Below are 15,067 nucleotides of genomic sequence, written 5' to 3' on the forward strand. Positions count from 1 at the left end.
TTTTTCTCAATTTGCCAGATTCTAATTAGTCTCTGATGGGGCAGGAAAATACATCTTGCCCAATTATACATAGGAAAGTTAAGATTATCTTTATTCATACATATGCAGGGTGGTATGAAAAATCAGGCAGAGCCTTTGCTGCTTTCACAACAGCTTCTGCTAAGAGCTTTCTGACTAACACAGGATTGAGGAAAGCAGAAGTCCTAGAGGGAGAAATAGGTTACCCTGAATGTACCTCCAAAGGCACAGAAAGCTCATAAGGCAAGAGCCAACTGAAATGGGTCATGATCTCCCCAAGCAGATGCATCTCTATATTTATCAACCACCATTATAGCTGTTGACACCTTAAGGAAGTGTCCTTATCACCACCCCAACGGGGCCCAGCTTGTCATCTTCTACTTCCAAACTCACACAGTAACATTGGCCCTCAGAATCACACAGGCACCAAAGCATTTCGTTTGGAAAAGACCTTCAAGATGGAGCCCAACCACTAACCCAGTACTGTCAATAACCCAATACTGCTACACCGGGTCCCCAAGTGCCACCTCCGGATGTCTTTTTAAAACCTCCAGGGATGGTGATTCCACCACTTCCCTGGACATCCTGACCACCCTTCTGGTGAAGAACCAACCTGAACACAGCCGAAACCTCCCCTGTCACAACCGAGGCCGTTTCCTCTTGTGTTGTTACTTGGAAGAAGAGACCAACCCCACCTGTCTACAGCCTCCATTCAGGGAGTTGTAGAGTGATAAGGCCTCTCCTGAGCTCCCTTTTCCCCAGGCTTTAGTCACCACGTTTCCACTGCCAATAAAATTAATAATAAATTACTGAGAATGGCATTGGTGAGCAGCATTTTTACTTGGAGTTCTCTGGACATCTACACATATGGCTTAACCCAGTTTCTTCTGAAATAAATAATCTCTTCTCCAGAAGTGTACCAATTGTATTTTAAGGCTTTAAAAACGTTTAAATCTTCAAATATTTATGGAACACTAAACAAATCCTGACCACAAGGGTTGCTTAAAACATGGAGACTGATAAAGACAGTAAATTAATACAGCATTAATAGGAGACCAAACTGTCAAAGACAGCTAGATCAGACTGGAACACAAAGTCTTCACAGAAACAAAAATACTTTTTGCTTTTATATAATATTAACATATATACATATTTAGATGTATATAGATGTATATATATGTACATATTTAGATGGCTCATGTCCACAGACCAAGAAGCTCCTTCAAAAGGACACTCTTCCCCCCCATCAGTGCACTGCATTGTCTGCCAGACGCAGATGGAGCCTTTCAGGGACAGCTCCTCCACCAGCAGGAGCCAGGCTCCCACATTAGAGCTGCTCAGCTTCCAGAAAAAGTCTTTTCAGAAGGACTCCCTAAACCCAGAGTTAAAATGCACTAGGTCACCTCATTATCAAGAAAAAAGCAAATTTATGATGTAAAACACAAGTTAAAGCAAAAAATTCAGCTGGATGCTTCAAATCTGCTCACTATCTTAGTATTTATCTGAGAAACTATATTCACCAGTATTTTTTTTTCCAAGATTGAGACCTAAGTCATTATCTTAACATTTTGTAAACTCTAGCACCTTCTATAATATAGATGAGTATTAAAGCAAAATTCTGTGTTGTGCTTTGTCTACGGTAGGGTTATACTACAAAAATACACTTCTCTACAGTAGAAATTTCAAGTTTACCAATTCAACACTACAGCTGGCTGGGAAATAGCAGAAAAAGCTTAAAAAAAGGAAAAAAAAATCTAAAACCACCAACCCCAAAAAACACAAGTGACTGACCCACTCCCTTTTTTGGTGCTGTGATCTAGGCATTCACCTGCAAGAGAGCAAAATCAGGTCAAGGACTTGAACCTGTCTTTCACCTATCATGGACAAGTATTCTGTTCTCTGATAATTCTGGGCTTTTTTTCCTGTACCAGATAAGGTTCCTTCTGAACCTGAAAAAGCCTTCACAATAAAAGCACTGTCGAGACACATAAAACCAGTCTGTATTGAAAATGCAACCTTTTTTTCAAGAAAAAAACCAGTTTTACTAAAAGCAAACAAAACAAGAATCCAAGTTAAATTTAGATGCTGCTTTTCACAAGCAGCCCACACAGTGGATATTTTCTCCTGATAAGCATTAGGTATTAACCTCTCCCTGTATCTTCAGAGATAATTGGAGCCAACTCCTTTGGAAACAAAATGAAATGTGGACATCTGTTCATTGTAAACATTTAGGATACTAAATTAAACTGTAAATTATATTTTTTTATTCCATTATGGAACAAAAAAGTAAACATTTTAGGTAAGGACGAAAGGGAAGCCTAGATGAGACAGACCAGACAGGCTGTGAAAAGCTGTTTGTGATTAAGGCATTCATCTGGAAGACTGGAAACAGAGGAGTCAAATCTTGGTGTCAGAGAGGGAGCAGAGGCCATGTGCAGTGACAGTGTGGGAAGGAATCACAGAAAAGCACATGGCAAATACTGAGTGGAAGCAAAGACTGGCAGAGAGAGAAAACTCACTAATAGAAATATAATTCAGATGCTGAAGGAAAAAGCCCCTCACAAACGGGCAGGGACATAAAGTAGATATGTTGGGATAGAAGGTAAACGATTAAAAAACCAAACAATCTGGTACCTTAGCAGCATATGTAATGCACTCAAATCTTCTCCTCTTGCTAACTCAGCTGAGGTGTTAAAGTGTTTGGGGAAGACAAGGTCAAAGAGCAGAATTTCTTGCAGAAAGGCAATGGGCAATGACAGGCAGGGCTTTGGCTGTTACTTGTTCTGTGTTTCAGTACCGTTTCTTGGGATGACCGTCCAGAGCTGGATTGTCAAACCTGTTACTCAGGCTGTGTGCAGAAGTCACAAGAGAAAAGAGCTTTCTGTCTCCCAGGCCCCTTATTAACTTCTGACTGTTGATGGCAGCAAACAATTGTATTTTTCCTCTAGAGCAAGCAGGTACGTGCAGTGAGAGAAAAGAGCCAGGGCCTCTGAGAGCAGGGTGCTCACTGAAATGGCTGGAAGTGAATCTGGTCCTCCAAGCATGGCCTCATCAAGAACTGCCTCTTCCAGTCTGCTCTTTGGTTTGCTTCTGGGACAACACTGATCTGGTTTGTCTTAAAGAAATTCCTGCCATGAGCAAATTTATCACTGAAGAGTATGAATACATATGCTCATGGCTGACAATTCTGACTCCCTAATGGTTGATACAAAACCCACTAGAAAACAGCAGTCACACGTGGCATAAAAGTCATGTGAGGACAATGCCACCTTGAAGGATTCATTAACAAACATTTACCAGTCCCAGTGAGAGCAAGATTCTATCATTTGATCTTTCTGATCCAGGAAATTATAATTACACAAATTGCTGGGCTTGCACAGTAAAGTTTTAACCAGAAGTGGCTGTTCCCTGTTGCTAAATATAAGTGTTTTATATTAGGCCTAAGAAATGAGCCTGAAAACGCCTTCAGGAGTCTCAGTACTGTTTTTATTCTTAGCAAAAGATTATAACTTTGATGTGGTAATCAAACTCATAGTAATACTGACCTATAATGTTTCCAGTAAGATTGCCATTCTTGTAGGCAGGTATGTACATACACACATTGCCCTCGCAGAATCTGGTCTTCACAGCAACACAGAGCACTCACTACTTTAACTTTGAATGATACTTATTCCTGGTTTTCCTTCATGAGCAGAGATTGTTCAAATTAGCTGAATCAACACTGATAGAAGCTCTAAGCAAAGTGAAAAGTCTAACAAGAATAATTGCCTTATTGAGCATCCTTGTAGTGGAGTAAGGACTTAATGCAAAGAGTGAAGATCAGCTGAGAGCACAGAGGCTCTTCTGAGGCATTCATTTTGAAAAGATGATCAGAACACTCAGCAGAAATGCTCTTGGAAGAAATTTTAGCTCTCACATATGAGCCTCTTAATGTTTTTACTCTCAAGGCAGTGAGTGTGCATTGGACTGATCCTCAGCTTTGTGCTGGTGTAGTGCAGAATTGATCTTCCTGCTGTCTACTACTTACAGTCATAAAACTGTACTCTGGGCAGATCACAATATGAGGAACCCCACAGCACCTGCCCCCACCCTACTGCATTTTTTACCAGGATCATTTAATGCAGAACCACTCAGATGAGATGGCAAAACATTTGATTCAGACTTAGATTTAACACAGACACATTCAAAGACAGCATTAACTGCCAATAAGAGAAACCCATCTCTTTTCTCCATGTGTCCTTACTAGGTCCTGCAACAGGGAACAACATCTTAAAGAAACCTATACCGTGCCATCTCAACCAGCCATGAAGAACTCAACATCAGAATTGTGATGTAAAGTGAAATAGTATTGCTAAAGTAAGATCCTCTTGGACAACTGAGCAGCTAATTTACAAAGACAAGAACTTGACAAAATGAATGTTTTCAGCTAAGTTACAGTCATGTTTTGTGCAACTCTCCTATATGTCATTTCATGATGGCCCATCTTTCCTTACACTTTTCTCCCTGAACATGAACTATGGTCACTACACTGCTGAATTTTTCTCCTAGGAGGTCCAAAAATATGATCTGACAAGTCAGTGATTGCACCTTATCCATCCAGGCAAAATCAGGAAAGTCCTTCCAAAAGTCCACGGGAGATTGACACCAACAGTAACATGTTGTCAGTAAAGAGCACACAAGTCAGAGGAGTTAGTTACTGAGGGTAACAGGCGAAATAAGGGACTTCCAGGGTGTCACAGAACATAGACCTCAACTGTATTTGTACTTGCACGGCCACAGAATGGCCAACAGCAGATTTGGGAACTCGCAATGTGTTTGCAAGAGGGACAGGAGGAGTGGCTGTTTCAGAGGCTCATCACCTCAGGAGGTGCCTGTTTTGGGAGAGCTGCGCCGCCTCCCACGGCGGCCCCGGGACGCTCCCGGCTGGCGGCGGAGCGGGAGCGGCGATTCCCAGCCGCGGTCCTGGAGTAACACTGCACCCTCCATGCACAGCCATCTGCTGGGCACTGGGAAACCAGCCCTAGCTGAGAGACTCCACCAGCAGAGGGTCAACGGCCCTAAAGTACAACTGCAAAAATCACTACACAAAGATCTGGAAATTCCTTAACTAGACACAAGTCCCACATTTCACAGATGAATGGTAGTTTGGAAAGGCAACCTTTAAACTCCCTGCGTGAGGTGGCTTTCATTTCCTTTTTGTTTATAGCAACCATGGCTTACAGAAAGACATGCTGATGAAAACTTCTTGTTGGCTGGGATTTCTATTGCTAGAGATCCCACTTTCTTTCTTCCTTAGGATTTGTACTGACTCCATATAAAATGACTTGTTCAATTTCATTATTATCCTTCTACATACATGCAATTTTTGAAGAAGAAGGAGGAAACAAATGGTTTTTTGGTTTGTTTGGAGTTTTTTTCCCTGTTGTCAAAGATACTGCATTTGCCTGATTCCAGCTGCTTAGTAAGAATGTCTACAAAGATGCAGCCTGCACAAGCTGAATTCCAGAAGACCATCTATGGTGTAAAAGCCACAGCAAAACCAGACATAATTGAATAATTCAAATTAAAAGTTTGAAAATAAAACAATGTTGAGTAACCAGATGCCAATACATTCTTGTCCTCCAGGAGAAGAGATGAACAGAGAAGAATAAGGAACTAATGCTTCTTTAAAACTAATGTAAGAATTTTGGTCTAATTCAGATTGATTTTTTTCTATCTTTCCAAATAAAACTGTATGACTTTTTATTTTAATGTTATTTCAGGTAATTCCTAAATAAAGATTCACATGAATTTAGCAAAGGCTGACATGTAATTTAAAACTGAAATATTAAATGGAAATAAACTGTAACCCCCTTACTAATATTTCTGGACAGAAAGCCAGAAGGTTGAGGGAGTAGTTGTGCAAACCCACTGCTGGTTTGTTTTTTTTTTTTTTTTCCAAAAGGACTGGCAATTCAAAGAAAGTAGGGACAAACCACCTCTGTTTTGCACACAAAAGTAATGAAAGCAATTCAGCCTAATATTTGGCAACAGCACTCACATGAATGCACTTTTTTTCCCTGTTTTGACTTGAGAAGAGCAACACAAAATTCAAAGACTCTCCCCCCCTCATTAGAAAAATGAGGATTCCCAATATCCTTCTGATTTTGAAAATCTATTTGGCAGTACTGACAGAGAAAACAGGAAATTAAAGAAATTACTCAAACCATCTATACTGCACGTTCTGGACAAGTCACTGTTAGCTTATCCATAGAATCAAATATTATTAGGTGCTTCCCACGAATTTAAATTTTGCTTTTAGGATTGTAAGAAATAACATTATCAAAACTGCCACTGATTTTCTTTGCCCATGGCATTAGTGGCAAATCTGTGACTTCAATTAATCTCTCTTTGACTTTAATGTTTCAGGACATTCTGATAACGAACACATTCACGTTTCCAGTTATCACTGGTGAACACTTTTACTGAACCTTTGTTAATGTCACACTTCTAGTTTGGAACATTCCATTCCAGCTCTGCAGAATAAAGCCTAAGTTCTTATTTTAAGGAAAAGAAAACAAAACCAGCAACAAAACAAATCAAGATGTTTCATACTACTCACAGAATGTAAAATTTTACAGCTTCCAAACAACTCAGATTTGAAAACACATCATCTTTTATTGACCATATCCCAAGGTCTTTACATGCCTGATGATCAAAGAGGAGGGAAAAAATGTCCCTCATTGCCTCAGGGATATCTTTTCTTATTTTACCTTGCTGATGTTTCATATTCCTCAGCCTGTCTCTCATTTGAGGCATTTTTTCTCACCTACAGTTAAACTTATTGAAACTTCTGGAGAGACTGTGTTGCTTTTCTTCTTTATTACTATTTCAATTAAGGCAATTCCTTCCTTTCAATCCATTAATGCATCAGGACTCACCTAGGTTGATTTGTGATGCATCTGAACTGGAGGAACTCTGTTACACACCTTTATGAAGAGACTGCAGTTGAGAGAAACATCCGATCCACTTGATGGAGGCTAACAGATCTTCTACTGCCTTGTCTTTTTTGGGGGATTTCCCTTGACTGTAGTCCCCCTATCTTTTACTCTTAAAACCTAATTGTACAAGCCAATAGAATACCACCTTTTGATTATTTAACTTTTGTAAAAGCTTAACATCCTAGAGCAAAGTTAATGTTTTTTTTGTGAACACACTGGTGGTGTGGCATTCTGCCATTAGTTTGATAAAATGACAGCCACTCTAAAAGAAGTTTGGTCTACAAGCTCTCTCTTCATATGCTTTTTCTGAAAAAAAAAGTCTGGAACAGATGAAAAAATTAATGCAGAGGGACTTAAAACCTTTTGTTTTTAAGACTAAGTTAAGCCACAAAATTTAGACTTCGATCTAGATTTCAAAAGTTCTGTCTGGGATTAAGGAAGTCCCATGTTAAATCTGTTTAAGAAGGACTTTTCCTCCACAAAACTCAAATATATCCAGCTCTGGATAGTCTCCCACTCCTAATTGCCCCTATTTTCATGCAACCTTTGAAGTCCTTCCAACAGCAAAATCTTATTTTCTTCTATACCTTCTAGAAATCAAAATAGGAGGAAAAAAGCAAATTCAGAAAGAACTCTGACAAATTCAGAAAGGTGAAGTAGTTTTACTAAAAAAATTATTCAGGCCCTAGAAAATCAGTCATTCGGTGAGGAGCACAAGATTCATTGTATGTATTTAAATTATTTGAAAATATACTTTAGAAATATTTCACAATGTTGATGCTCCTTATCCTCCATTTGATAAGAGTCCCTTTGCAAAAAACCTCTGTGGTGTCCAGTGCAGTAGCACAGACTTCAAAGCCATGTCTGCTCAAAGCAGGAGGCTGAACTTCCTGAGTTCTCCAGACTTCTCCTTCAACATAAATTATCCTATGATCTCACATACACAAAACTAGAGAGGAGGAATAAAAAATAAAATGAAATGCCTAAGATTTTCTTGGGGAGCTTTTTTTTTTTTTTTGAGGACATTAGTGGGGGTCTTGGGGTTTTTAATACATTTTTGGAAAGACATTTTTTCATTTGTAACCTAGCTAGAGTTGTTTTTCTTATCAACAGCCCCAGTCTTCCAGAAGAGGGAGTTTGATCCTTTGCTACAGTAATCTAAGAACGAGCAACTGCAGGTTCCAGATATGACACTTGCAGGTTTCTCTTTGATGAGATTCAAAGAGAAACGTGTGCCATGTTGTCACAGGTTAAAGTGCTCTAAGACCGCAGGCTATAGCTCACTCAGTAGGAAGAAGACTTTTGACATTTGAAAAAGCCAGTTTAACAAAGTTCAAACATAACAACATGGAAACCAAGAGAAAAAAAAAATCAAAGTTGAAGTGAAGCATTTTAACAAAGCACAAAAAATTGACACATTTTGCTGTAAGTTTTGTCTGGAAGCTGAAAATTCTTGAAATCCTCAGAGCAGGGATGCCAAACAAACCCTCTTTCTGGTGGCTGGTTCACACAGATTGTGAGTGAAATATGATCAGGTTACTGAAGAAATTATGTGATGGGGCTGACTGCAACAGCAGGAGCATGGTCTGGTAATCTATAAGCTTTCCAGCCCACTTTTATTCTTCTAGGAAATAATGCATTAATTCTGCAGAAGGATTGGATAACATCCCCAATATTTGATAGGGGATCCCTCTTTACTCAAGCTTCTGAGTCAAATGGGACAAATGGGAATGTTAATATGATGAAGAAAAAAATAATACTGAACACTGTAAAACTGAAACAGTTTTACATAGAAACAGTTTACATAGAAAAGTGTTTTCAATGCTAAGAACAAAATACTTGTAGGTAAAAAGGAACAATTTGGTAAAATGAGGTTAGGTGATAAATTCATTTTCAATGTCTCATTCCCCACTTTGGACTATGCCTACAGAACAGTCAAAGCTCTAAAGGTTTTACTTTGCCTCAGTAAAAAAGCAGATTAAAAGAAATATCTGCAGCCTACATACAAATTACCTTTCAGGAGTCATTGGGCTACACAGGTCTGCTCCAGAACACAATAAAGCATAATACAGGAGAACATTTCTACAATTTATGTCATAAATAAGTTCCCAACCCTACAGATACACATAGGACTACAGAAAAATTTCTTGTGCATTAAGTTACATTAAGGTTGTACTTAAAATGCTGAAAATAGAAGTGTTCTACCATTGCTGTTAGCTGTATTTACAGAGGATGTAGCCCAGACAAAGTAAGCTGAAGTAATATTCTAAATATACTTTCCGTCCAGCATGTGACTACTGTTTCTGTTCTTTTTATCCCATTATTATTTCCTCCATATAATGGAGAAGATGACTGAGACAGAGTTCAGGGACTTCTCCTGCACACTGTTAGCATGGCTGACAGATTTTCTCCTCTTGACAGAGCCTGTGAGCCTGGGTGGCTTTGCCATGCAGTCTTTTGCTCTATAGGTGACATTATTATTTTGTTAGGCTCCCATGTTTTAGGCAAGTTTCTCTCATATTCCAAGATTACCAAACTTCTCAAGCTACTTGTGTTTGGACTGTTTTGGATTCTTTTTCAACAAGTTTCTCTTATAGCCAGAAAACCTTGCCAAGAGTAGAGATATTAAGGGAAGTGGAAGCTGTTACACCTGTGATGCATAAAGGTCCAGTCACAGAGCCTCTGCCTGGAGTGTTTTGACAGTGGTACCTGTGTGTGTTTTAAATTTTTTTCCTTAGGACTTTATTCCTATCTTTGAGCTGAAGGAAGGTAGCAAGTGGCAGATCTGACTGCAAGAAACCATGGATGCCAATTCAGGAACTTTGAAACACCATCTAGTAGTTTCAAGAAGTGTTTCCTGAAAACAGAATCATCTTAAATACCTTCATCAGTTACTTGAATTAAACTACATGGATGTGATCTAGGCATGCATTAATCCATATTAAGCAATACATAATTTGTATTAATATCTGTGATGCAAAGCCGAGACCTGCCTAGCATACATCTAGAATGAAGTAAGAAGCTGGTGTTAAAAGTATTGCAGGGCCATAACACACTATTTTCCAATATGAAAATAACATGCAGATAATAGCTACACTGAACAAGCTTGGTTTGTTTTAGCAGGCTATTTAAAAAACAACGACAAAAAAAAAAAAAATCAAGATGCTTTGGCCCATGTACATAAGTAACAACTTTATAACAAAATTGTTGCTATTTATCAAGTGACTGGCACAGATTCACTTCCCAGGCATGACAAGGGTATATTCTGAAAATACAACCTGTGGTATCACAGGCAAGGTAAGACAAAAACATTGCTTCAGTACTTCATGCATGCAAACTTCAAATAAGCTAAATGCTAGCAGATGTGTCATCAACAGCACATTCACACCAGAACACCCTAAGCAATCCCATGAAACTCAAATGTGCTGGACTTGTTCACAAAGCTTGACTGACACCAGCCAGTGCTGGCTCCATGCAGCCCAGACAAAAGAGTCCTCATCGCATTTTCCAGATTTCAGAAATTTAGTGTTGCATTTAAAAAATTGCTTCTTCCTGAAGCCACCTCCAAATTCACCCTTCAGCCATTCTCTTTCTAATCCAAACACATTCAACCACAAACCTAAGTTTTGGCAGTGCAAACCCAGAGCCTTTGAAGATGATAATACTGTGCTTGACTACTGTGTCAAATACTTTTTACACTCCTCAGGTTATGCAAATAAAACACTTCTGCTACTGAGTGCTACTTATCAGCATGATATAACTTTTTTTTCCTCTCACCAGAAGGAAGATAACTGATTTAACTCCTGAACAAAATGTTGTTACTGTCCAGCTGCAGCAGAAAGTTCAATTATCTTCCTTCCAGGCTTGACATCCTTAGAACAAGTGCATGTGCACACACACACACACTGAGGTATATCACATTATGCCAGCACACAGAAATGGACCTGAACTGGTCCTGTATTTTCCTCTTTTGAAAACAGACAAGGCTCAAATACAAGATAAATTTCAAAACTGACTAGAAACATATCTAACTCATGTTAACCTTCTTCATCCATACTAAAAGAGAGGCTCCTTTTGGGCCACAGGTGTGCCCAGTGGACCCATGACAATGTCAAGCCAAAGCCCCTCCTATGTACATACTCTAAATAATACAATTTGGAAAGAAAATCTCAACAAAATCAAAAGAAAAAAAGTGGGTTTTGTTTTCAGAAGGTATAAAAAGGCTGTTTCAGCAGCACTTAGCCTCACTATCATGTGGCTGAAAAATGCTCTGGAAGCAATCCAGCCAGAACCCAACTTGAGTATGCATCTCCTAAAAAAGAGAAGCAAGTCTGTGCAACCAACATGAAGAAAGAAAAAAATACTGTCTGCACTAGATAAAGACCGTGGGGATTTTGGTCTTGTTAGATGCAGCCCAATCTGGGAGCCTTTTTGGGGCTTTGTGTTGGATCTGCATGGTTTTAACCTCCACTCTTGAGAGAGTAAAGCCAGAGTCCCCTGTGAAAACCAGGTCAGACAGGTACCACCCTGTCCTGCTGTTCATCAGCTGTCCTTTCCCAGATTCACAGGATACAAACTACCTTTTTCTCTGACATATACACAGCTTCTGTACTGACACATGCACATACAACTTGGCTGAGGTACAATCTGCCTATTCACTACAAGCTCTGCACTTCACCATTAAAGGTCAAGCTAAGGAGAAAATAAACCAAACACAAAGCAAACTGAAATGGAAGCTACACAACACAGAGAACTACAAAGCAACATGTGCCTTTGGAAACTGGTTTTCACATGGAAAAACAGAAGAAAATAAATTAAAAAGCACAAAGACTAGAAAAACAAGCATTGCTCTTCAAAAAAAAACCAAACCAAAAAAACCAAAACAACTACAATCTAATCTTAAAGAGTACCCAAAACCAGAAGACTTAATATGCTACAGTTTCCAGGTATATGAACAAAACCAAGAGATTGGATATGACCCTTTGTTGTACGTCACTTCATTTAAAAATGTAAGATAAACATAATTAAATGGATTGATCTTCCAAAAATTCATCTGGGATAATATTTTTGGCATAGTTTTTTTAGTCAAGAGAATTTAGAAAGAGAAACAGTGGAGTAAGAGAAGATATACGCAGATGTTATTCTGACATGTAGAAAGTTACTTTGTCTCCACAGTACTATCTGAAAGTACATCTTTATTATTTATTATTTATGCAAATAGACAGCAAATGACTTGTCAAAGTGAAAAATAATTAACTTCCATGTAAACTGATATAATCTATTTTCAAGGAGATTATAATCTCTTCAGTGCCACACAATGTGCATTTATTTCCTTTTGAAGGAACCACTTTGCACTCTATACCAGGTTTCCTTTTGGATTATGTAATTTTATTTGTTGTTGACTCAAAAGTAGAGAAACACAAATGTTTTGGCTCTAAGCAGGGACAGTATTATTCCAAAGCACAAGGAACCACGTGCCCTGCTGGAGCAGCACGTTTCACAGGAACAGAGACTGGATGACGTGGTTTTACCCTACCAGCAAGAGCATCCCTGTTTGTGACACACATCTGCAGTGGCCCCCAGCAGGGACTGTCTGACTACAGGCAAAGGGTCATCTCACATGGCAAGAGCAGCCTCCAGCATGGATTGGAAATAGAAGAAAAACATTTGACGTACTTGGATCTGACAAGATTGAGTCGGTTTTCGGCAAAAATTGGTCACAGCGGACTCCTTGGTAGCCCTCTTTGCACCTGAGGAAAAGGGGATAAATGACAAACATACGCATGCGGCAGTGAAAGGTTAATCTCAAGGCACCAAACCAACCCTGCCAACACCGCAGCTCCACAATATGCAAGTTATTTGCACTCCAGTGGGAGCATGGTTATTACTGGAACACAATGGAAGCAGGTAAAATAATGTGTATTTCAAAAAAATTTCCCCTCAAACCTTTCCATCATTTTAGAAACTATGAAAACAAACATTGTTCTAGCATAACCATTCTTTTAAATATCAACTCAGTGAAACAACCAAAGAAAAAAATCTGTATAAAGTATGCATATCTGCAAGTAAAATAAACTCTTCAGGTAACATAGCACTTTATAAAGCTTCCATGCTGCACAAACCATGAGACAGACAACTTATGCTCTGGCTGTCTGAAAAAGCAGGGAACAGTTAGATAGCCATTAATTTTAATACCAGTTTATACTGTGCTTAGATAGACATCATCAGGCATTGTTTGCAAGCAGGAAGTTTAAGATGCCTGTGAGATTAGATTTTAAAGCACATAAACCAGAATACCCTCCTGCCTCAACAAACAAGAACTGGCTTTGACTGAGATTGTAATACTATTATTTATCTTGAAGCCTTACTTTGAAGAAATTCCATTTGCTGCTTTTGAACTGTTCTCAGAAGTCTCATTTCAACTAAGTGTATCAGAATCAGATCTTTAATTATTTATTCGTCAAGCAGTTTTTCAGAGGAAAGTGATGGACACTTTAATTATAAATGATAGCACCAGGGATTCCTTATCTCCCAAAGCTCTTGCACATCACATAAGCAATATGCTCAAATCAGCATCACCACCTTTCATTAGGGTTGACAACTGCAGCTTGAATGATGGGATAATGTCAGGAGAAGAAGTTATCTGTTCCTTCACAATGTTTGTACTCAGGCCTCCTCTAAATGTTGCCTTTTAATACGCTTTTGGTTTTATAAATTAATGGTTCAATGAGAAGTGCATCTCACCAGCATTGACTCAGGGATTAGGAAGAACATTTGTGAGAAAAATATGTAAAATATGTTCCCATCAGACCCAAAGATGTAGTAAAAAATCTGCAGTAAGAAAAAAGATTCAAACCCCCATACATATAATATTTCAAAACCTCCCTTTTGGCCTTTCTCCCTGATGGATATGAGGTACTGCTTTGAGATCACCTTATCTATAAAATAACTGACTTGAAAAAACTGTTCAGGTTTTGTTTCATTCAGATCCCATGTCAGCAGCCATAAGCTATTGGTCAAAGAAAAAATGCTCAATTAATTATAACTGTCCACTTGTCAGAAAAAAGTGAAGTCCACATGTACTCAGGTACTGACCCATGCATCTTCTGCCTCTGATTATGAAACAGCAGAAGCTGCCTCACATCAAAAAGAAACCCTTCTGCACAGTCTTGAGAGGAGCTGGCAGACCCCACACCAAAGCTTAAGTACAACCTGCACTGGTGGGGATTCTTGCTTTCTTTGAGCATTTTCTATTCACTTTTTGACACACATTTGCACCTGCCCTGGTTATAAATCCCATATTACAGACTTAAGACCCTCTAACCTAAAGTGTTGGTAATAAAGGCATGTGAGGAGAGTCACAGAGTGGTATCTCCTGAATAGCTGTGCCAAGAGCTCATCAGTGCACGTGGACATTTTCACTTACCTGTACCTGTGACCAACACGCCACAAGGGGAACGTGTTTCTTTCAAAATTTAGTGCAGAGGTGGATGATACTCCAAAGGACAATCTTTTAATGCAACACCATAACCTCACACTCAGATAATACCTATCATGGTATTGAGACTGCACCTTGAATCCTGTGTCCAGTTCTCTGTCCCTCAATACAAGAGGAACATTCAGGTGCTGGAGTGAGTCCAGACAAGGGTAATGGAGCTGGTGAAGGGAGTGGAGCACAAAGGAGAATGCTGTGGGAACTGGGCAGGTTTAGCCAGAGAAAAGGAGGCTCAGGAGGGACCTTATGCTCTTCTACAGGTCCCTGAAAAGAGGGTGCAGTGAGGTGGGGGTTGGTCTCTTCTCCCAGGTAAGAAGTGACAGGATCAGAGGCAATAACCTCAAACTGCACCAGGGAAGGGTTAGATTGGGCATTAGGAAAAAATCCTTTACTGAAACTGTGGTCAGGCATTGGAACAGGCTGCCATAGGAAGTGGTGGGGTCAGCATCCCTGGAGGTACTTAAAGCTGTGTAGATGTGGTGCTGAGGTTTAGACATGGGTTAACGTTTGGTCTTACAGATCCTAAAGGGCTTTTTCAGCCTCAATTATTCTACAACTTGATGGCCAAACATAG

At 39.3% G+C, this 15,067-nt stretch overlaps 1 protein-coding gene across 1 annotated transcript in view; it reads right to left on the reverse strand.

The window, feature by feature from the left end:
* The window catches only part of NRG3 (neuregulin 3), a 344,618-nt gene that overhangs the window by 94,836 nt on the left and 234,715 nt on the right, over positions 1-15,067 (reverse strand). The window contains 1 exon segment of the mRNA XM_071438745.1: positions 12,675-12,748. Within this exon segment, the coding sequence (XP_071294846.1) occupies positions 12,675-12,748 (74 nt within the window).

The sequence above is a fragment of the Agelaius tricolor genome, unplaced genomic scaffold (genome assembly GCF_023055355.1).
Source record: "Agelaius tricolor isolate 1412-34295 unplaced genomic scaffold, bAgeTri1.0.p SCAF_13, whole genome shotgun sequence".
NCBI classification, from domain to species: Eukaryota; Metazoa; Chordata; class Aves; order Passeriformes; family Icteridae; genus Agelaius; species Agelaius tricolor.